At 41.4% G+C, this 20,689-nt stretch overlaps 2 protein-coding genes across 6 annotated transcripts; one reads left to right on the top strand and one right to left on the bottom strand.

The window, feature by feature from the left end:
* The first annotated feature begins 370 nt into the window (after nucleotides 1-370).
* On the top strand, nucleotides 371-11,219 carry nme9 (NME/NM23 family member 9). 4 transcript variants are annotated; one of them, XM_027010857.3, is made up of 18 exons: nucleotides 371-599; nucleotides 810-867; nucleotides 1,211-1,314; nucleotides 1,563-1,634; nucleotides 1,736-1,852; nucleotides 2,066-2,147; nucleotides 2,237-2,319; nucleotides 2,479-2,571; nucleotides 3,003-3,157; nucleotides 5,203-5,411; nucleotides 5,770-5,914; nucleotides 6,019-6,126; nucleotides 6,449-6,600; nucleotides 7,124-7,268; nucleotides 7,835-8,100; nucleotides 8,303-8,398; nucleotides 8,607-8,726; nucleotides 10,788-11,219. In XM_027010857.3, the coding sequence occupies exons 1-18, from the start codon at nucleotides 567-569 to the stop codon at nucleotides 10,835-10,837; spliced, it is 2,088 nt and encodes a 695-aa protein (XP_026866658.2). In that variant the 5' UTR covers nucleotides 371-566; the 3' UTR covers nucleotides 10,838-11,219. The 4 variants fall into 4 exon arrangements, with proteins under 4 accessions (XP_026866658.2, XP_081569212.1, XP_081569213.1 ...); XM_081713086.1 differs by having other exon boundaries at nucleotides 2,240-2,319; XM_081713087.1 differs by lacking the exon at nucleotides 1,211-1,314.
* Nucleotides 11,220-11,311: 92 nt separating this feature from the next.
* On the bottom strand, nucleotides 11,312-20,210 carry smarcal1 (SWI/SNF related, matrix associated, actin dependent regulator of chromatin, subfamily a-like 1). Of its 2 annotated transcripts, XM_027010855.3 has the most exons (17): nucleotides 19,453-20,210; nucleotides 19,001-19,364; nucleotides 17,983-18,033; nucleotides 17,539-17,799; nucleotides 17,203-17,253; nucleotides 16,738-16,921; nucleotides 15,840-15,990; nucleotides 15,558-15,719; nucleotides 15,087-15,152; nucleotides 14,700-14,840; nucleotides 14,156-14,374; nucleotides 13,782-13,852; nucleotides 13,413-13,515; nucleotides 13,002-13,184; nucleotides 12,533-12,633; nucleotides 12,309-12,405; nucleotides 11,312-11,751 (listed from the first exon to the last, which is right to left on the bottom strand). In XM_027010855.3, exons 1-17 carry the CDS (start codon nucleotides 19,708-19,710, stop codon nucleotides 11,560-11,562), a joined length of 2,655 nt encoding a protein of 884 aa, XP_026866656.2. In that variant the 5' UTR covers nucleotides 19,711-20,210; the 3' UTR covers nucleotides 11,312-11,559. The 2 variants fall into 2 exon arrangements, 1 of the variants encoding a protein (XP_026866656.2); XR_014123352.1 differs by lacking the exons at nucleotides 11,312-11,751; nucleotides 13,413-13,515 and having other exon boundaries at nucleotides 12,367-12,405.
* Nucleotides 20,211-20,689: the final 479 nt, after the last annotated feature.

The raw sequence follows: 20,689 nt of genomic DNA on the forward strand, positions 1-20,689 counted from the left end.
GTATTTGACTAGTAATCTAGAAGGTTGACTAAAAGGTTGCCAGTTCAAGTCCTACCACTGCCAAGTTGCCACTGTTGGGCCCCTGAGCAAGGCCCTTTATAAATTGAACTCAGTCATAATTGTATCGCTTTGAATAAAAGTGTCAAATAAATGCTGCAAATGTAAATGGACAAATCTAACAGCACTTAACTGTGGTTTGGCTCCAGAATTATCAAATGATTACTGTTAAGATGATGACACAGGCTGTGTTCGCTGTAAATGTCTTAACATACCAGGAACTTTATAAAACATAACATTTATAGGCTCCAGCAGATGGCGCAATGAATATGGGAGTTTAGCTAAACTCACATGGTGCCACAATGCTAGGCAACGACAACGCCAAACAAATCCACGTTTCTGGTACATTTCGACCCGAAACATTTGGAAACAGAACAACTTTTGTGGCATTTTATGCTTAATTACATGTTGCAAAGTGAAGATTTCAAAACCACAGCGTTCGTATCTAAATAGATACAATCCTTTTTTTCCCATATGATCATTGATTGTTTCACTTCAAAAGAATTTTGATGGCCGGGAAGAAGAAAGAAGTTAGTTTACAGGTAACCCATCTTGATTCTGGGCAGAGTGTGGGTAGTAGGCGATATATTACCGACATATTACTGCCTTGAAAATTAACTATATTTGTACATTTTATTACTAGTTATATATTATATTTTAAGTTTATCTATCTATCTATCTATCTATCTATCTATCTATCTATCTATCTATCTATCTATCTATTGTATAAATATATAATGTATAAATTATAGGTGTCGATCAATAATGACGAGCAATGGGGAGAAATGCTGACAACGAATGGGTTAACAGGTGAGTGGAAATAAACAAACAAACAAACAAACGGATGATTACAGAACAAAGCTGTTTTATACGAGGTAAATATTAAAGTAACTGTTACGCATTTCAGTACAGCAAAGCCAGAGTTTTAGAGAGATTATAGTAGAGATTGTGTAGAGTAGTAGATTAGTAGAGATTATGGTCCCTCCTAAAATTCATGCGTGTATTTTCTAAGGGTTTAGAGCAACTATATGTGGAAAAAGACCTTTTGTTTTTATAAACTCCTACTCAGCTAGCCTTATACTGTTTACCTTAAACTGAAACTCTGAAACTTCCTCCTATTGTGAAGTGCCTGATTGCTGTATGTTTTTGTCAGTGGTGGATGTATATCAGCAGTGGTGTGGGCCCTGTCGTGCTGTCATCAGCCTGTTCAGAAAAATAAAAAATGAGCTAGGAGACGACCTCTTACACTTCGCTATAGTAAGCTAGTAATAATATTTACTCAGAATAATTGTTGAAATTGATTTCTTTAATACATTAAACTTCCTGTTATTTAATCGTTATTTGAGAGTAGCTTGAGATGTAGTTCTAAATCAACTAACCCTAATTTATGCAGTTATTTTACACCAAATTTGATCTTTTAGTCTTCGAAGATGGTTTTTCAGTTCTGACCACACTCATAATGTTCATTGTAAGGAAAGATACTATTATGCTTTTGATCTCTTCAGGCAGAGGCTGACAGTATTGAAGATCTGGAGAAATATCGAGGAAAGTGCAAGCCCACCTTCCTGTTCTATGCTGTAAGCTTGTGAGCAGAGAGTGCTTTGTTATTGCTAAGCTGTAATCGAGTGGTGGCAATGGTTGAACTCGGCAGTCTGACGTGGAGCTGGCGTCTGTGCAGGGCGGGGCTCTCATAGCTGTGCTGCGGGGGGCTAACGCTCCACTCCTGCAGAGAATGGTGGTGGAGGAGTTGGCCAAGGAGAAACAAGTGCTGGAGCAGGGCATGGCACGCACTGCGGTGAGCGCCACTGCAACGCAGAATCTCAGACTGACCCCACAAACACAAGTCCTGGGTTCTAGGCTATTGCATATTTGTCTATATAATGTAATATGCATTTTTCCACATTTTTCCACTTTACAGGGTTTTAACTCCCATGGATGTATCTGGTTAAATGAAATGTACAGGAAGTAGACTTTATTTCCTGCAAACGTTTTTAATGTATTTTCTCAGGTGAAGGATGATGGACTGACAGAAGAGACAGAAGAAGAGGAAAAGGATGCTGAAGTCCATCAAAATTATGAAGATGTTCTTGGTACTCAAACCTCCTGGGGTAAAAATCATATCTGGTCAAATGATAATGTACAGTGATCACCACACTTTTGCACCCTCTCCACCCCACAGTAGCTGTGAACCAGTCTTACACAGTGGCGATCATTAAACCAGATGTTGTTGCACATGGAAAGACCAATGAAATCATTTTGAAGGTAAAACATGGATAGAACAAAAGCTTATTTATAATAGCAAGTGTTTATTCTCCCCACAAGCATGTTTTAGCAGCTTTGCATCATTATGTAACAGTTACAATGTAATTTACAGTATAACCATGAACAAGGGTGTCTGTACACAACCTTTTTTTCTCTCAGATACAGGATGCAGGCTTTGATATTCTGGCCCATGAGGAACGCACACTGAGTGTGTCAGAGGCTCGGGAGTTTTACCAGCACCGAGCAGGCGAGGTATTGTGATGTAGTCCGCACAGAATATTGCCCGAGAGCCCTATTAACCAGCTGCCTTATCACTCTCTACAAGGTACATTCAGCTTTTCGGGACGCAATAGTGGTTTAGAAATGATGGATCACAGTTACTGAACGTGCTTTGAACTTCATGCAGCCTCAGTAGGACAGCTTTATTTGTTACACCACAATTTTTAAAAACATTTTTAAGTGTGGCATGACCAAATTCAACCTCTCTCTCTCTGATTTCTGTTCCTTGTGGAAGTACTCTGCGTGGGAGTCTAAGAATAGAACTGCTGATTTTGTGCACGCCCTACTTGTTCTGCTTATGCTGCAGAAATACAGAGCCGTATGGGACAGAGCCGAGGGTTGTTTTGAACATATAACATCGTGTAAATGCCTTATGCCATGTGTATGTGTATTTTTGTCTCCAGCCATACTTTGAGGAGTTGGTGCGATTCATGTCTGGAGGCCCCTCCCATGTTCTGGTTATCGCTAAGCCTGAGGGTTCTGATGATACCATCCCAGCCTGGCGGGAGTTCCTGGGCCCCGTGGATGTAGAGGAGGCCAAGAGAGAGCATCCAGAGAGGTAGCATACATCTCATCATTCAAATCTGAAAGATTTATGGTTAATGCTAAACTGTTTTATTGTCTAGGAATGGAGCCTCTGACAAAATGGTAATGCCTCAGAAAGTCTCATAATCAAATCTTCTGAGCCACTAATTAAGGCTCCATGATAAGTATTGTTTATTAATCAGTATCTCAATATTGCCCTACCCTATGGAGAGACTTCGCTTTTCTACCACATGGACCCCATGTGATAGGAGAGTCCTGAGGCATTTGTAGCTATCATCTAGGTCTGTTATAAGGCCTTGTGGAAGTTCATTCCCTCTGTCCTATCACTTTTCCTCTTTTTACTCTCAGCTGACCACACTTTGGCCCAAATAACATTCCTGTGTCCTTTATATAGATCCTGGTCAGGGGGAGTAGCGAGTAAATATCCTTGTCCTGGGTCAGTGTCTAATGTGTCTGGGTGGCCTCTCTGCCACTGTTAGGTGCATAACTTCACCGGCCTACACCTGGTCCTGTAGTCTCACTGCATTAGTATATAATAGGGCTGCACAATACGAACAAAGATTGTGACATTTTGAAATATATTAAAAGACACAGACGTGACTCACTGATCTGATATGCTTAACAATAGGCCAGTATCATTTTTTACCAAATGTACCTCTTGTTGGAGCTTGTGAATGCTGTGATTCATCTGCATTTCTGAGAAAAATGCTGTAATTTGTTTGAGAGGTCATTTGAATATTGCACCATTCTGTGATATCAGTACTGTAGTCCCTCCATAGTCCCTCCACAGGGTAAGGCATGTTCTCTATGTGATGTACCACTAATAGATAGTGGTATCAGCAAAATAAGACAATCCCACCAATGGTATGAAAAAGCGGGACTGAAGGCACTAATCATGGCAGCACAAGATGTGCTGCTCGAAGCAGAGGGACTTCACATCAGAAACGACAGAAAATATAGTCTGTGCACAGATACCTCTGCAATAATCCAGCACAAACACCAGTTGCAGGATACAAGATAGTGGCAGGGAAAGCATATCCTTATTGATATAAACAAATTGCAGGAATCATAAGCAGGAACATATGCAAGGAAAATGTGTTGGCCAGGCTCAATTCCAAATGAAAGAAACCACAGAGAGTGGTGGAGAACATCGGATAATATCCCCTGGGACCTCCAGATCCAGACAGATAAACAAGTAGTGGTGTACCAACCAGACATCGTGATAGTCAACAAGAAGCAAAAAACAGCAGTAGTAATAGGTGTGGCAGTCCCAAGTGATGGAAACATCCAAAAGAAGGAGAAATTGGAAAAATACCAGGTACTGAAAGAAGAAATGGAGAAAATGAAATGTGGAAGGTTAACACCAAGGTTGCCTCAGTGGTGATAGGGGCACCTGGGGCTGTCGAGTGGAGGAGTGGCTCCAACAGGAATGACAACATCAATCAAAGAGTGCAATGCTAGAAACAGCAAAAAATACTGCACTGCTCCCTCAAACCCAGGTGTTTCAGACAGAGGTTCTTCATCAGCTGTGCAAGCACAGTGCTGTAATATATAGGGTTTCCCTATGGTTTATTAGTAGGCTTTAAATATCTTGTGGTTGCATTATAGGGAAAAGCTGAGAACCAGCAGTTGTGTTCTTAGAGAGCTGAGCCATATTGCTTTCACAGATTTGTGTGTTAACTGCTATAACTATGCATCCTGTGCTTATTGTCAGCTTCCCCCTTCCCTCTGCTCTCGCTGAGAACCAGCAGTCACACCATCTGCTATCCTCCTCTCTCTCTCTCTTCCTCCCTCTCTCTCTCTTTTTGTCTTTAATCCACATACTTCTCTTTGTCTAACTTTTCTTCTTTCCACTAACTCCCCCTGCATCCCCATCTGACTCTCTTTCCACCCCCTCATCTCTCTCTTCAACTTTGTCTCTCTATTCCCTCCTTTCTTTTCCACATTTTCTCTGTCTTATCCCACCCCCACCCCCATCTCTGCCTCCTTCACTCCGACATATCTGCCTTGTCCCCCCCCCACGGTCTCTCTCTTCCCTCTTTCCCCTGGCTCCTCCAGTCTGAGAGCTCAGTATGGAACGGAGACCCTCTTCAATGCGCTGCATGGCAGCAGTGACGTCGAGCAGGCTGGCAGGGAGCTGGCGTTCTTCTTTCCCAACTTCAGGCCAGCGGGGTCGGACCGGCGCTCGGGCCATGCCGGGCCGGAACTGAAGCCTGTGGAGAGGACATTGGCACTCATTCGGCCTGACGCAGCCAGAGAGAACAGAGGCATGTGCCAGAACTATGTCTGTGGTGCACGGAAACGAAATGCAGACCTGCAGGCACACCCATGCAGAGAAGGAGAGCAAAACAGAGAGAGAGAGAAATACAGACACCTATGTAATTTAGCACTTTCCTGGACTGAGTACAACTAGAAGTTGCATGATTTTTGTTTATTGGTGTTCCTATAATTTAAAGCCTTGCAATGTGTTCAGGGAAATTAAAAGTCTTGTAAAAGAATGATCATTCATAAGACACTGATTATGAAACTGGGTCGATTTTGGTTTCATACTATGTTGACATTTCTAACTGTGACAGATTTCACCATTTAAGTGTGCTGAATGAAAACATGTTCTTGTGTTGGCAGAGGAGATTCTAGAGAGGATCCACGAAGCGGGTTTTACGGTGGCCATGCAGAAGGAGGTGATGCTTACAGAAGAGCAGGTGTGTCACTTCTACAGTCATCTTCAGCATGAGGCATATTTCCCTGCCCTACTCACAAACATGACCAGGTAGTCAATTTTCCATACCTTAGCATTAAGAAAACAAATCATCACTAAAACAACGTTCTGTGATACAGTGTTATGTATAATGAGGTATGTGGTATTGTGTGCAGTGGCCCACTGTTGGCTCTGGCTTTGGCAAGGCAAGGAGCAGTGCAGCACTGGAGGGACCTTCTGGGTCCCCAGGACCCCACACAAGCAAAACGGGAACAGCCAGCCTGGTAGGCACCATGGCTCCAGCTCATGCTGTGTTTGATCATGCAGTGTATCATCCTGAATTCAGCTGCAGAAACATACTATTTCAGAACAATTTCTGTGAATTCCAGACCCATGGGATTTATTGTGCATGATCTGAGTGTGAAGCCTTTTTTCCTTTTGACTAAGGGTGCCAGTAATTCTGGAGGACACTGCACATTCCATAACCAGGATACTGATGTACACATTTAAATATGATCAGTTTTCTATCAGTACATTTTCAAGTGCTCAATCTAAATCTGCGCAATCCTTTTGTATTCAAGTATATGTGCATGTTTGGTTCTTAAGCCTTCGAGCTCATTTTGCGGGAGAAAGTGAGAGTTTGAATCAGCTGCATGGAAGTGGGAGCTTGGAGGAGGCTGAGCAGGAAATCAACTTCTTCTTCCCTAAGGAGCACACACTAGCTGTTATCAAACCCGACACTGCAGAGGAACACAGAGGTAGTGTGGCAAGTACAGCCATACATCCTGTTATGTTACAGGTGTTAACATCTCCTTGTGCTGCATGGCTTCTATAGGCAAACTGTTAATATCAAGGAAACACAATCACATTTCAAAGGTTGGGAAGACAGAAGAAGCCAAGTCCTTATTGATTAAGCTGTTTTTAAGATGGTACTTTTACTACAACAACTTCAGACATGTCATTCAAATGGAGTATTAACATGGCTGATAAATGAAAGCTAAAATACACTATGTCATTTTGATGTCATTTTGATGTCATTTTAATAATTAAAATTTGAAGTTACTGATTTTCACTTGTTATTGGGTATGTGTGGCAAAGAAAGTAAAAGTACTAGAAATTATGGATTTGCTGTGCACTGTAGATATTCTGTATGGTTGTCTGGAATCTCTATATCAGTGTACAAGAATAGATGTTTATGCACATTTGTCCATCCTGAGGTTGTCAGGAATTTTATTCTGGGTTTCATGTTTGTCTGGATTTGCATGGCTGTCTCTTCCACAGAGGAGATCCTGGGGGAGATCCAATCCAAGAGCTTCACCATCACTCGACTGCATGAGATGGTCTTGTCCAGGGAGGTGGCTGAGGAGTTCTACAAAGAACACAGGGATAAGCCTTTCTTTAGCCAGTTAGTGGACTATATGTGCCGGTGAGCTCATACACAGACAAACTTAAAACCACTTTATTGTCCTAACAATTGCAAATATATACAACGTCAAATGTCAAAGCTTTATATTTTGTCTCACACTTTAGTTACTTAATAGTTCAGTGCGATTGTGTGTTCATAAAGTCCATATTTCAAACATGTGATAACCTCAAATTAAGATAGTTAAATCTGATTACCTGAAGTTTGCTAAAAATATGACTCAATTTACATGTCCATTGCAATTTGGTTTCAACATGCTGTATATTTAAATTTAGACATGTCAGTTATACTTCACTATTCAACATTTGCACATGCCTCTTAGCAGCAGGATAGGCTGATTCTCACTCCAACAGAATCTGATTGACATGTCTCATTTGAACACTTGTTTGATGATTATCAGGTCTGATGAGATTTTGTTAAGATCATGCTTATTTACTGTGATGGAAATGTCAGGTCTTGTACATAATAGATTAGTTATGTATATTATGATACTTTTTTACCTTTAATAAAAACAGATATACATATATAGAGAGTTTATTCTAGATTCTAGATTAAGGTCTTTCCCACAGTGGTCCATGCACAATGATGATTCTGACTAAAGAGAATGCGGTTGAGGAGTGGAGAGCCATGATGGGACCTACTGACCCCAGTAAGGCGAGAGAGAAAGCACCAGAGTCCGTGAGAGCCCGCTTCGCTAAAGACATCCTGGAGAACACCGTCCATGGTTCTTCCAGCGCAAAGCATGCACAGGAGAAGATACACTTCATCTTCGGAGACATCAGCTCAGAGAGTGAGGTCATCAGCACAGGGGAAGATAATGGGCCTTGTCCATTAGGTAAACTAATCAGTGGTCAAGAGCTTCAATAGCCAATACCCATCGGGCACTCCAGTGTATTTGGAGATATTTGTACAGTCCATTGGAAACTACTTCACAGCTTGAAATCGCCTACATCTGTGCCCTATTGGGCAAGATGTTTTAGGCATATTTCAAGAAAATACATTGTTTAAGGGTAAACAAACTACTTTTCTGGCTATAGAAGCAGAAGAAAGTTTTGCAGAGCTGAAGAACCTCCAGACATCAAGATCACCCTCATTTAGTGAACTAAGGAACCAGACTGAGCCAAGCAGTGAAGGTCAGTCTAGAGAAGAGTAAAAGAATGTTTTATACTATATCAGTCATTTGTACTGCTGGTAAAGAAATGAACAAAGTCTGTAACTCCATTTAGTGAGCTTCTGCAGACTCTTACACTGTCAACACAGGCTCATTTGCAGGTCTGTTCTTAGAATAATGTTTAGGGACAATTACTTAATAAATTGTTTTTACCATTGATGTTTGTGCAGAAGTAGGAAGTACTATCCATTTGGACCCAGCAACAGAGTGCCAGCCACTGTCTCCTGATCTAAACATGGACTCATCAGAGCAGCAGGCAACACAAGAGATGGATGACAGTCATAATACAGGTCTGTTTCTCACTTTAACCATTGACTGGTCTGGTCTGGCTTTGTTCCCAACATAATCTTTTCAAAGATAGAACAGCCACCAGCCTACCAGTGAAGGTTTCTGTCATGTCTGCAGCTTAGTGAGACACTAAGCCTTGACCTCAGACTTCATAACACTTTGAGCAGAAACTCTCTGGAGCATTTAAATTCTGAACTAGGTTTAGAATGGTGTGTTTTAGTTGTAACAACCAGAGCCAGAACCAGATGATTGCAGATATGAGTAACAGAATTGTTTTTTTAATAAAGGGATTATCCAGAGGCAGATTTGTAAACTACGCAGATTGGTAACCACAGGGAAGGCAGCCAAAACAAAAGGAGCAGGCAAGAAGTTAATCAGTTATATAGCCTGCTGTAAAACGCACAGAGCAACCACATCCAACAGGGAATAGACAAAGACAATAACCATGCAACAAAATGGGCCAGAAACCCATTTGTATGCATGTAATTCTTATTGCAATATTTCACAAATAAAATTTTTTTTACAATTTTTTTTTTACAAATATAATCAGGAAGATCTGATGAGCTCATGACCATTGGAGAACTAATAGGTGAATGTTGGGAAATTAAGTCCAGGCTAGGGAGTGTGACAGTGGTTACAGTTACACTATATTGCCAAAAGTATTTGTCCACCCATCCAAATAATTGAGTTCCAATCACTTCCACAGCCACAGGTGTATAAAACCAAGCACTGTGGCTTGCAGACTGCTTCTACAAACATTTGTGAAAAAATGGGTAACTATCAGGAGCTCAGTGAATTCCAGTGTGGTAGGATGCCACCTGTACAATAATTCCAGTCATTACTAAATATTCCACAGTCTGTGGTATTATAACAAAGTGGAAGCGATTGGGAATGACAGCAACTCAGCCACACTCAGCCATAAAGTGACAGAGCAGGGTCAGCTGAAGCGCAGAGGTCGCCCACTTTCTGAAGTGTCAATCGCTACAGACCTCCAAACATCATCTGGCCTTCAAAGTAGTTCAAGAACAGTGCGTAGGGAGCTTCATGGAATGGCTTTCCATGGCCGAGCAGCTGCATCCAAGCCTTACATCACCAAGCGCAATGCAAAGCATCGTATGTAATGTTGTAAAGCACGATGCCACTGGACTCTAGAGCAGTGGAGATGTGTTCTCTGGAGGGAAGAATCATCCTTCTCCACCTGGCAAGCCAATGGCGAATCTGAGTTTGGTGATTGCCAGGAGAATGGTACTTGTCTGACTGCATTGTGCCAAGTGTAAGGTTGGGTGGAGGGGGGATTATGGTGTGGGGTTGTTGTTCAGGAGTTGGGCTTGGCCCCTTAGTTTCAGTGAAATGAACTGTTAATGGTTCAGCATACCAAGAGAGTTTGGACAATTTCAAGCTCCCAACTTTGTGGGAACAGTGGGGATGGCCCCTTCCTGTTCCAACATGACTGTGCACCAGTGCACAAAGCAAGGTCCATAAAAACATGGATGAGCCAGTTTGGTGTGGAAAAACCTGACTGGCCTGGACAGAGTCCTGACCTCAACCTGATAGAACACCTTTGGGATGAATTAGAGTGGAGACTGCGAGCCAGGCCTTTTCATCTAATATCAGTGTCTGACCTCACAAATGCACTTCTGGATGAATGGTCAAAAATTCCCATAAACACACTCCTTGTGGAAAACCTTCCCAAAAGAATTGAAGCTGTTTATAGCTGCAAAGGGTGGGCCAACATCATATTAAACCCTATAGATTAAGATTGGGATGTCACTCAAATTCACATGCGTGCGACAGCAGACAAGCAAATACTTTTGGCAATATAGTGTATCTTACTGGTGGGTTCCATGGCTAGGTATGACAGTTTAGAGGCTGCCAAGTTACCTTTATAAGTCTTAATATCACATGTATTGTATTTTAGTGAAAAAAAGGTATTGCTCATTTAATATCAATTTGTCAGATCAAACTGTAGCCCTCTGCAGGTATAGGTGTTCAAATGGTTGGTGATTGATGGCTGTTTAAATGACTCATACTGAATACATGCATATTTTTAACCTTAATTGTAGGACACCAGACACCCACTTCAGATCTACAAGATCAATTTTCTGATGCCTGAGAAGAGCAAGAGCAAAGCTGTTTCTGCAGCTCTGAAGACTTGTTTTTACTGTGCCAGTCCCCATAGCTTTAAGATCATCAGATGGTAAAGCAGGGATCACCCTGGACCCACATGGCAGTTCAGACAAGCTCAACATGATTGCAGAAATGTGAAACATTTAGGAATTTTCATTTGTAGTCTAGTTTGTAATCTAACCTGGTGTTTTTAACCTTTTAAGCCCTATGTCAACCATGTATTTCTTCCTATTCTTTGCATCCAAGTCATTAGTTTTATGTTTCATGAACACATCAGTGGCAACCCATTAGGTCTTAAGGGGTTTCTCCACTAGTTTAACCATCGCCACAAAGTTGTTTGGATTAAAACAAACACTTCTAAAAATATATATTACCTGTGGCCTGTTTTATAGGTTTATCTATTTCATCTGACAATTTTACAGATATTAGGTGTTTATGTAAAACGTTCCAAACAAATAACTGAAGGTAAACTAAAATGTAGAGCTTTATTATTTAACAGCCATATGTACAATAGTTACACTTACAATTTCCCTCCCATTTAACAAAAAGACCAAAGCGACACTTGCTCACTCATGATAACCAAAAGGGATATACTCATTATTTTGTGAAAAGATGAGCTTGGGTAACTTTAGTTGGTCTTTGGGTAAATGTCCCAACTTTAGTTACTTAACTCCAAGTACCATTTTTCTTTTTAAAAATTGCTGGTTATCAGCTGAAGTAGTCTTTATTATGCTTTTTCTTGCTGGTGCTTGCGGAGACGCGCTCCTGTTGGTGGGAGACTGAGCCATGGTGCTCCGTGTCCTCCCAGTCAGTCACAGCCTCCAGCAACACGGACTCATCCACATCCTCTTCTGAGAACGACCTCTGGAACATCTCAGTGATGCTCTGCTGCTTGGGGTCCTGAGAAATAAAAGAGCATAATTGATCTTCAGAGTCTTTTCAGGGTCAAACGTTCATCTGAGATTGTAATTGGGAGGTTACTTTTAGAACTTTTCAACTTGTAACTATATACATTAGTATACACTACAGCTGCTGTAATTAATGTTACAGTAAAAAAAAAAAAGAGTCAGATTTGGCCATTGAAGGTTGTAATCCCTTCATGTGCCCATGCAAGGACAGGGGGCCCTAGTAGAGACATTTGTTGATTGGTTAATACAGCCTGACCATGTTAAATTTTAGTTGCCTACAAAGGCCAGAACATGTTTTCTGAGATGTTTTTTTGTGTGTGTGTTCTTCAGTATTAAAGTGATGGTCATCATGAGGTAAATACAGTCAAGATTAAATATTCCTAAAACTGCTTATATCAATTTTAAATCCTAGATGTTTGTTTCAGAATTTGATTTACATTTATTTCAGTACTGCCATTATTAAACATATATTTACAGTTTCTCGATGGAATTTCAGTGTGTTGCCATCAGTCAAATATTGTATGTAAATGTAAATATTACTGTCCAAACCTTGCTGTGGAAGCTGGCACACACTGCCTTTCCCGATATATTGGACTCGGACAGGCCGACCTGTTCTAGGACATTCATCTTCTCCTGGATCATAGGCCTGGATCATAGGAAGAGAAAGTGTGATGGAGTCACAAATAAAGGGGGGCAATGCAGCACCTGGGGGCTAATGTTCTAACACAGGAACTAACACAGGAACTAACACAGGAACAGAACTTCAGAGTTACCAGAGATAGTCATCAGCTGTGCCTTTGGCTACCAGGTAGTGAATGTCCACACAGCTCGTTTGACCAATCCGGTGCACTCTGTCCTCAGCTTGGATTAATATCTATTTTAAAAAGAAAATGAAATTAAATTCAGCACAAAGCTAGAACACTGAGTTTGCCTTTTTGTGTCTAGTTTTGTATCCTATTATATATATATATATATATATATATATATATATATATATATATAAAAAACCATTGTTTCCCTGAGAGCCCAGAGCCAGTTTTTGAAGGGTAGAGCTAATCAGAGACTGTATTTGTGGCCTGCAAAAGAGCTATGTGCATGGACCATTTAGCATGCATGAGCAGCCAACCCTGGCTTACAGCTCTGATTAAGAGCACTAGAGGGGTTGAGAGTCAAACGAAGGGCAGGGACATAAGGAATCAAATCCCCACTCGCCCGAACTACTGCCAGCAGAAGCACACCCACCCCTGGGTTCCAGAAGAGTTCAGCGAACACCACGAGGTCTGCCGCATGGAGGGTGAGGCCCATGTTGGCTGCCATGATGGAGAGCACAGCCACGCGGCACTGCGGTGAGAATTGGAACCTCTCACACAACTGCTGCCGCTCTGCTGAGGGAGTGGAGCCGTCGACGCGGATGTAACCAACCGTCTGTCAACACAGAACGTTTGAAAAGCACTTATCAGAGTATAACACTGTACTATAAGGGGAAGGGGGAAGTGTGCAAAAAAATAATTCCCAAGATGACGAAACTTTCTGTTCACTGCTTTCTTTTTCCATACATTCATACACTGCCCAGGACTTTCCAAACCCTTTGAGCCTATGACAGTTTTGGGGTTGCTGAGTAACTGTCTGAAAGATCCAACCTTCCACTCTCACCTTGTCAGAGAGGTGTTTGGTTATGCTGTCCAGGACACGTTTGTGATGCGCAAACACCAGAAACTTGTCACGCCCGCATTCCAGCATGTCTGACATGTACTCCCTTAAGGAAGGCACACAGCAGAACATGAACAAAACTGCAGACAAGCAGATCTACAGTTCTACATCTACATCTCTGGCACTTCTCTGACAGCAACAATACTTCTGGCTAAGAAAGGAGGAGCAGAAATTCTCTTCAACAGTGAAACATTACACTGCCCTATCACTCGGGCAACATTATCATTGTATGGCAACATGTGCATTTTATGCCTTACTGGAATATTTCTGAGTAAGCCCTGAATGAAAGCAGCAGCAAAAAGAGATACTCACAAGATTGCTCTGATCTTGGCTTCCGCTGTATGGTTAAAGAAGACAAGCAGAGCCTCTTTCTCCTGCATCTTCTGTAGACACACACAAAACCAAATCACCATTCATTCAAATGTGAAAAATATTTGAAATATATATGGGATATAAATTATTATACTATCAAAACAATACACCAAGTAATGATGGAAAATAAAAGATCACATGTATAATATACAATAAGACCAAAAATGTTCCAGAGAATAACATTAATATGATAAAGTAACAAATAAGAGGAATCTAGGGCCCTTTTGTTATTATGTGTGATATTTCCATTCTCTGGGTAGTATCCAGGAGTCAAATGTTTGTCAGACTGCCTCATCATTCTAAGGAGCACTCACATTGTGGCGTCTGCTGGCGAGATCTGTGGCTGCGGCTGAGAGGGCAGCTTTGGTGCGAGAGTCCATGCCATCTGTAGTCACGGTAACCACTTTGCGCTGCTTGGCAGGGAGCTGTGAGAGCACATCACTCTTGAGCCGCCTTAACATCAGAGACTCCTCCAACAGCAGTTTCAGCTCAGCCAGGTTAGAGGAGCTGGAGTAGTCCCAACCCCAAGGGAGCTGGAGGACAGGACACAGGGGGAAGACAGGGGAGGGAGGGAGGGAGAGGGAGAGAGAGAGGGAGACAAGAACAGAGGTGTGGCAATGAAGAGGGAGAGCGAGGGACAGAGGCGAAAGGAAAGGGTGAAGGGGAAGAGGGAGGGGAGTGGAGATAAAATGAAAGAGGGGTCAGGAAAAAGGAGAGAAGAGTGCAGGTAAGGCAATGGAAAATGCATCGTCTCAACAGCATTATTTAAGATCACATTCGCACTGTTTAGTTTAACCCACCACAGTGAGGTGACCATAAACAAACAAAAAAGATTAAAGCTTTGTGGGGTTTCACTACCTGCTTAGCATCACAATATCTCACACCGAACTCATGGAATCTGGGGAAGAGTGTGGGCTTCACAGCCAGGATCTGCGTGTAGAGCTCAGCGGGGCGGGACATGGCAGGCGTTCCTGACAGCAGGATCACCCTCTTAGTCTCCTGCAGTGTGCATCCAGGGAAGCACAGGAACGAATTCAACATTAACAGCACAGAACACATGGAGATAAAGTAGCAAAACAGCGTCATTTACAGGCAGCCTTATTAGATTGGTGAGCATTTTAGTAGTCTAACTGAGGCTTTGGGGCAACACAGCATGAACAAACATCGGTAACTAGTTCTGAGTAAGCACATGCTGTGTGCATGTATCCAACTTGTGTGCAGGAGTAATGGAGACATTCCTCAAACCTTCAGCAGGGGAAGAGCAGCCCTGCAGCGAGCTGTTTTAATGTTCTTCAGGAAGTGGGACTCATCCTGCGCACACACACACACGCACACACACACGCACAACACACACGCACAACACACACGCACAAAGAGTTCAGAAAGCACATCTGCCACTATTAAGACCACTTTCACTGACCCCAAGCACTGCTGCAGAGGTAAAAGGACAATATTTTGTGGGGTTTTTTTTGTTTGTTTTTGCTTTCAATATATCTTGTGAAATTTAATCAATATTTCAACAATGTGCAGTTTAAACTGAATGCTGTTAATATCAATATCTTCTAAAACTATAACTGTTAAGAGGTGACAAAGTTCACAGTCAAGAGCTACATTTCACGACCCCACCATGTACTAGACTTGCCCTTGCCTGAGCTACATTCACTGTCCAGCTGTGTAGTGTGGTGTGCGTGAGGGGAGATAATCAAGCAAACACACCATGATCAGCACACCAAAGGGGCTTGCTAACTGCTGCTTGTCCATTTTACTAAGCAGGTCATAACTGACAATGTTGACCAGCCCAGAGCAAAGGCTGTCTCGACCCTTCAGCACAATGTTGATGCTGTCCATTGCGATCGAAGGCAACCAGCGCTGGAACGCCTAATGCAGAAAACACACACCCACCCACCCAGATAGAGAGAGAGAGAGAGATAAACATACTATTTATATTCCTACAGCTCTATCTGTCTAAGATGGAACAGGACAAAACAATCGTCTCACCTCTGCCCATGTGAAACGTACAGAGGAGGGTGCGACTACCAACAGTGGCCACTCCTTCTGGTAGTAGGCCGCGATGCAGATGGCCTGCACCGTCTTCCCCAGGCCCATGTCATCAGCCAAGAGCAGACGCCCTTCTCTAGAAACAGCAAAGCTGCACAAGCAAATGGACGGTTTACAAATCGTTAAGAGGCTAGTTTATTTTATTGTTAATAAATACAATTATTACAGTCAAATTACTGAAATTATTCTCTTTTTTTTTTTTTTTATTAATGGATAAATGTAAACTTTAAATTCTGCAATATTTTAAATCTTTATAACTGACAGTTATGTTCCAGATTGTTTTCAATTGGTCAAAAGAAAGACTATATAATCACTATATGATTCCAGGGAGGAACTGCAGTATATTGTAGTTAAAAGATGTGGAGGTTGTAATAAATTGTAATGTAGTACACAAGGGACACAGCTGTTCAAGTAAAGGGGTACTTGGGTCTGTGTCCCCTAGGCTGGAGGAGTGGCTCCAACAGGTTCCATGAATGACAATGAACGTCCAGAAGTGCACAATCCTATAAACCATATTGGTCTGAAAACGGTGCAATTTATTTTGGCCAGTCAACATGTTCTTCAAATAAATGCTGACATTTGTATTTGCAATTTGGAAGAAATATTGTTGCTAATTTATAGAATATAATAACATTTTTCATTTTACTCAAATACATACCAATAAATAGTAAAAACAGAGGAACTGATCATTTTGCAATGGTCTCAATTTTCCAGAGCTGTATATATGTTTCACTGAAAAATCTATTTCAGAACTCATAAAAGAATCTGGACCTTACAGTAAAATTCTAAACACTGTGGGAAAACACTGAGATTGAGGGAGGAAGCGGTGGACACCTACTGGACGCCATGCAGCTGGAAGGGCATGAGGGAGCGGGTGAGCACGGGGTCCACCGCTGAGAGGTCGGCCGCAGGCACGTCGGCAGCTCTGACCTGGCTCTTCTCGAACTGGGAGGAGAACGTCTGCAGCACTGCCCGTGGTAATGGTTCGATCTCCACAGCTGAAATGCTGTTCACAGCCTCCACTGGTCACAGGGATCACATAGCAGTAAACAAAATAGTTTAGCTCTCATTTGAATTCAACATAAATAACTGCATAAATAGTATTAGGACTAATTATATCTTGTTACGCAAGAATCAAGTTAGTAATATATTAAGTGTCAGTAGTATTGATAACAAAAAACCAAATAGAAGTCAAAATTCCCCATTTTGGTGTGTAGGGTTTTGTATCTTGTTACAGTGATCATTCTCAACAACAAGCATTTTAAGGTCTTCTCAAGGCCATCTCACTGAATCAAAGACTCACTCAGCTTTCCATAATCCTCGAGCAAGAAACTCCATTTTCTTGTCTTCATGTCTTTAATGAAAGAAAGCAAGTTGGACCATATACTGGACTTTACAAAATCTTATTACTATTGACTTTCAAAGCATTTACAAGACAGAAGCAGTTTATAAATAACTTATAAAATAACTTACAAAGTAACCATTAATACCATTAATGGTAACCACTAACTGACATGTCACAGTAATTTTGTTTCTAAATAATCATCTCAAAGGTCTTAGCTATTGTGGCTCCCAGGCCAAAGCTGTCAAAAACAAAAGACTTATTCACATCTATGTATTAAGAATTTCAGAAAGTCACCATAATTTTTCGAGGGCATCTGTTTGAAGACACCAATAACATCTGCGTGGTAACCAACATCCACCTCTAGGCGAGAGCGGGAGATGAGGGTGCACCGGCCCTTTACTGTAGCGCTGGGCTTCTGCCAGCCCTGGCACAACTTCATGAGGGTCGCCAGAGCTGCTGCATCTCTGGGGCGGCTGCTCGAGGCATTCAGGTCCAGACCCTCCATCCCCTCCAGAGCTTTCAGAGACACAGAGGAGATGCCTGCTGCCTCCTCCACTAAGACAAGAGAAAAATCCACTAAGATCAACAAACATATAGTACCTGGAACATACTGAGACTATTACAAGAATCCTGGCAAACGCTGTGAAAGGTTACTTATACACATCTACCTTGTATGCAAAATATAAAAGACCTACATATTAAAAACAGTGATATTTTAAACGTGCAATGAAGACCTACTCAATTGCTTATAGTCTCCAAGGCTAAAGTTCCACATCTTAGTGGCAGGGTCTGTAAGAGAAGGAGCATTCCCAGAATGAGGTGTAATTAAAGGAAAAAATAAATCACAGAAACCCAATAACTGACAAAATGCATTTGGTCAAAATATATAAATTGAAATTTCTGCAATTTACAACAGCTTATATTTGATTGACAACACTGTTCATGTCTGCTTTAATTTGATGCTCTACAGGCACCTCAAACATGAGGGAGGGGACAAATAAAATTTTATATCAGTGTTTATTACATAGAATTTTGTTATAACTTGGAACAATGTTTAGACTCCTTTGATAAACAGACAGGCCACTAAATAAAGCCCTTGATGACGTCATGCTTCATTATCCATGCCTGCAATCCATTACAAAGAGCATTTTTGAAATACAAGCTATCCAAAGGCACAACAAGCAATAGTCCCATTTTTGGAAACTGAGTAAAGTAAAAATATTGATCCCCACCTGAGGAGCTCTGGCTATATTCTACACTGACTTTGGCCTTCACATTTATGGTATTTAGCTGACATCAAGTGACTTACAATCAAGACTGAGTACACTTTGAGCAATTGAGGGTTTAAGGGCCTTGCTCTGGGGCCCAACAGTAACAACTTAGCAGAAGTGGGGCTTGAACTGGCAACCTTCTGATTACTAGTCGAGTACTTTAACCACTGAGCTACCACTGCCTTTAAGCACATGAAAAGTAATAGTGTGTCCAACTGCACACTGCTACAGATCTGTTGCCATATAGTTCCAAGTTTTGAACACAGGTCCACTGCTGACCATGTTATTTTACTGGTTGGCCATTCTCAACACAGCAGCAACAGCAACATGATAGCGGTATTGTGGCGTGTTGTACTGATATGAGTGTTTTAGGCATAGCAGTGTTGCTAGAATTTTTACATGGACATATTAGCAAGATCTCATATAGCATTTTTAAAACTATATGTTTAAGAGTGAAGTCCCAGTTACAGTCTTGTTTGGCTTACCGTAGTTCCTCGAGGGTATGTTTTTGAACACTGCGATGAGCTCCATATGGTAGCCAACCTCAACTCTGAATCTCTCCTTGGAATGAGGTACACATCTCCCATGCACACACACACTTGGCCTCTTAGCAGGCACAGCAGAGCCAGTGTCTGAAGCTTTAGATCTCTGATTCTTTAAGGTTTGACCAGGAAGCTTTGTACTATGCCCGTAGAAACTACCAACTGTGGAAGCCTGTTTTGTTCCAGGGAAATGACCAGCACCAGATTTTAGCTCAGGGGGCTTGAAATGAGTTGAAGGGGCTGATGCCTGAGACTCTTCTTTTGAAGAGGGCCTTTTAGAAGTGGGAAGAGGGTCTATGACCTGAATCTGGAAGTAAAAAGCAATATGCATGTTTGATACAGAAAACATTAACGAATAACAAAATTACTTGGCCACTTTGTCAATTTGCGCATACCTGTCTTGTAATGCCCGCATTTCTTGCGGCAGACTTGATTTCGTAGTTCAAAGGAAATGTCGGTACGTATGTTGTATGTCTCCCGGCTGTATCTGACAGAAAACCCGTCGATGGGGAAACATGCTGAGATGTGGATGCTTTGTTCTGAGCAGAGACATGTGCATTTGATTGCGCAAGTCTCTCAGCTCTCCGTTCAATTGCTCGTTTTCTGTTCTCCTCGATTCTTTTCTGTTGTTCAGGTGTTAGATTGCTGGACATACCCACTACAATAGGTTATCTAGTTGGCTAGCTAGCTATATTTGCGCGTACTTTCATTTGCTTCAAAGTGTTACTCTTCCTAGCTAGCCATATCAATACCGATGTACAATAAACGAACGCGAATATATTGCAGATTCAGCTATATTAGCTAGCGTTGTTAGGTACCTACAAAAGATAAGACGCAGAGACCTAGATGAATACGAGTTTTACATTAACTGTACATAGCTAGCTGTACGTGTTTAAATAAGTTTGTAACTTAAGCTTACGTTAGCTGTGTGCTATCTATCAAGCGAGAAAGTATGGTTAGTTAACGCTAGCTATCTAGTTAGCTGTTTATCATCTGTTACATTGAACAGCGGTTAAGAATAATTATCCAAATGTCACAAAATGATTCGTGTTAAGAACGCATGACGGCATGTTTCTGCGGCAATAAGTAAATGTTATTAATTTTCAAACTAGCGTGCTGCGCATTCTGTTAACTTTCTTTTCACTTAAGCGAGTCGCAAGCGGATATGACGTTGCCTAGTGGAGGTGTGACGTCCCTATTTTCCCCAATGTCCAAAAATGTTAGAATTCTCTAGGTGAAAACTACGAATATATATATATATATATATATATATATATATATATATATAATATTATAGACCTACATTATATTACATTTTAAGTAGACCAACCAAATTATTGGTGAGTTGTTTTGCTTTTTTTCTCTCCAGATATTCAAAATAGTTGTAGGGTAAAAGTTGATAAGCAACAAATTGATGGTCATGTATCTTAAGAAGAAAAGGAACCCGAGGAGTCGGTTAAGATAAGGTTAAAGGCCAGTTGACCCTCCGTGGTTAAAAGGTTATATTAAGATAAGAAAAGAAGAAAATAGCATCATAACCAAATTTAAAGATCCTAAATAAAATTGAGTCATACAAAGTAATTGTAAAACACCGTTTACTGAGAAATGACATAGTAGTAGTTGTTTGACTAC

Source organism: Electrophorus electricus, chromosome 4 (genome assembly GCF_041902795.1).
Source record: "Electrophorus electricus isolate QZ-2024a chromosome 4, ASM4190279v1, whole genome shotgun sequence".
Classification (NCBI taxonomy): Eukaryota; Metazoa; Chordata; class Actinopteri; order Gymnotiformes; family Gymnotidae; genus Electrophorus; species Electrophorus electricus.

Excerpts from the sequence above, each read along its gene's own strand:
- nme9 (XM_027010857.3), top strand. The coding sequence starts at position 567 with ATGGCCGGGAAGAAGAAAGAAGTTAGTTTACAG. Across the intron at positions 1,853-2,065 it reads AGGGCATGGCACGCACTGCG|GTGAAGGATGATGGACTGAC; the intron begins GTGAGCGCCACT and ends GTATTTTCTCAG. Across the intron at positions 7,269-7,834 it reads TTAGTGGACTATATGTGCCG|TGGTCCATGCACAATGATGA; the intron begins GTGAGCTCATAC and ends TCTTTCCCACAG.
- smarcal1 (XM_027010855.3), bottom strand. The coding sequence starts at position 19,710 with ATGTCCAGCAATCTAACACCTGAACAACAGAAAAGAATCGAGGAGAAC. Across the intron at positions 14,841-15,086 it reads CTGCTCTTCCCCTGCTGAAG|GAGACTAAGAGGGTGATCCT; the intron begins GTTTGAGGAATG and ends TGCACACTGCAG. Across the intron at positions 13,185-13,412 it reads CCAAACACCTCTCTGACAAG|ACGGTTGGTTACATCCGCGT; the intron begins GTGAGAGTGGAA and ends CTGTGTTGACAG.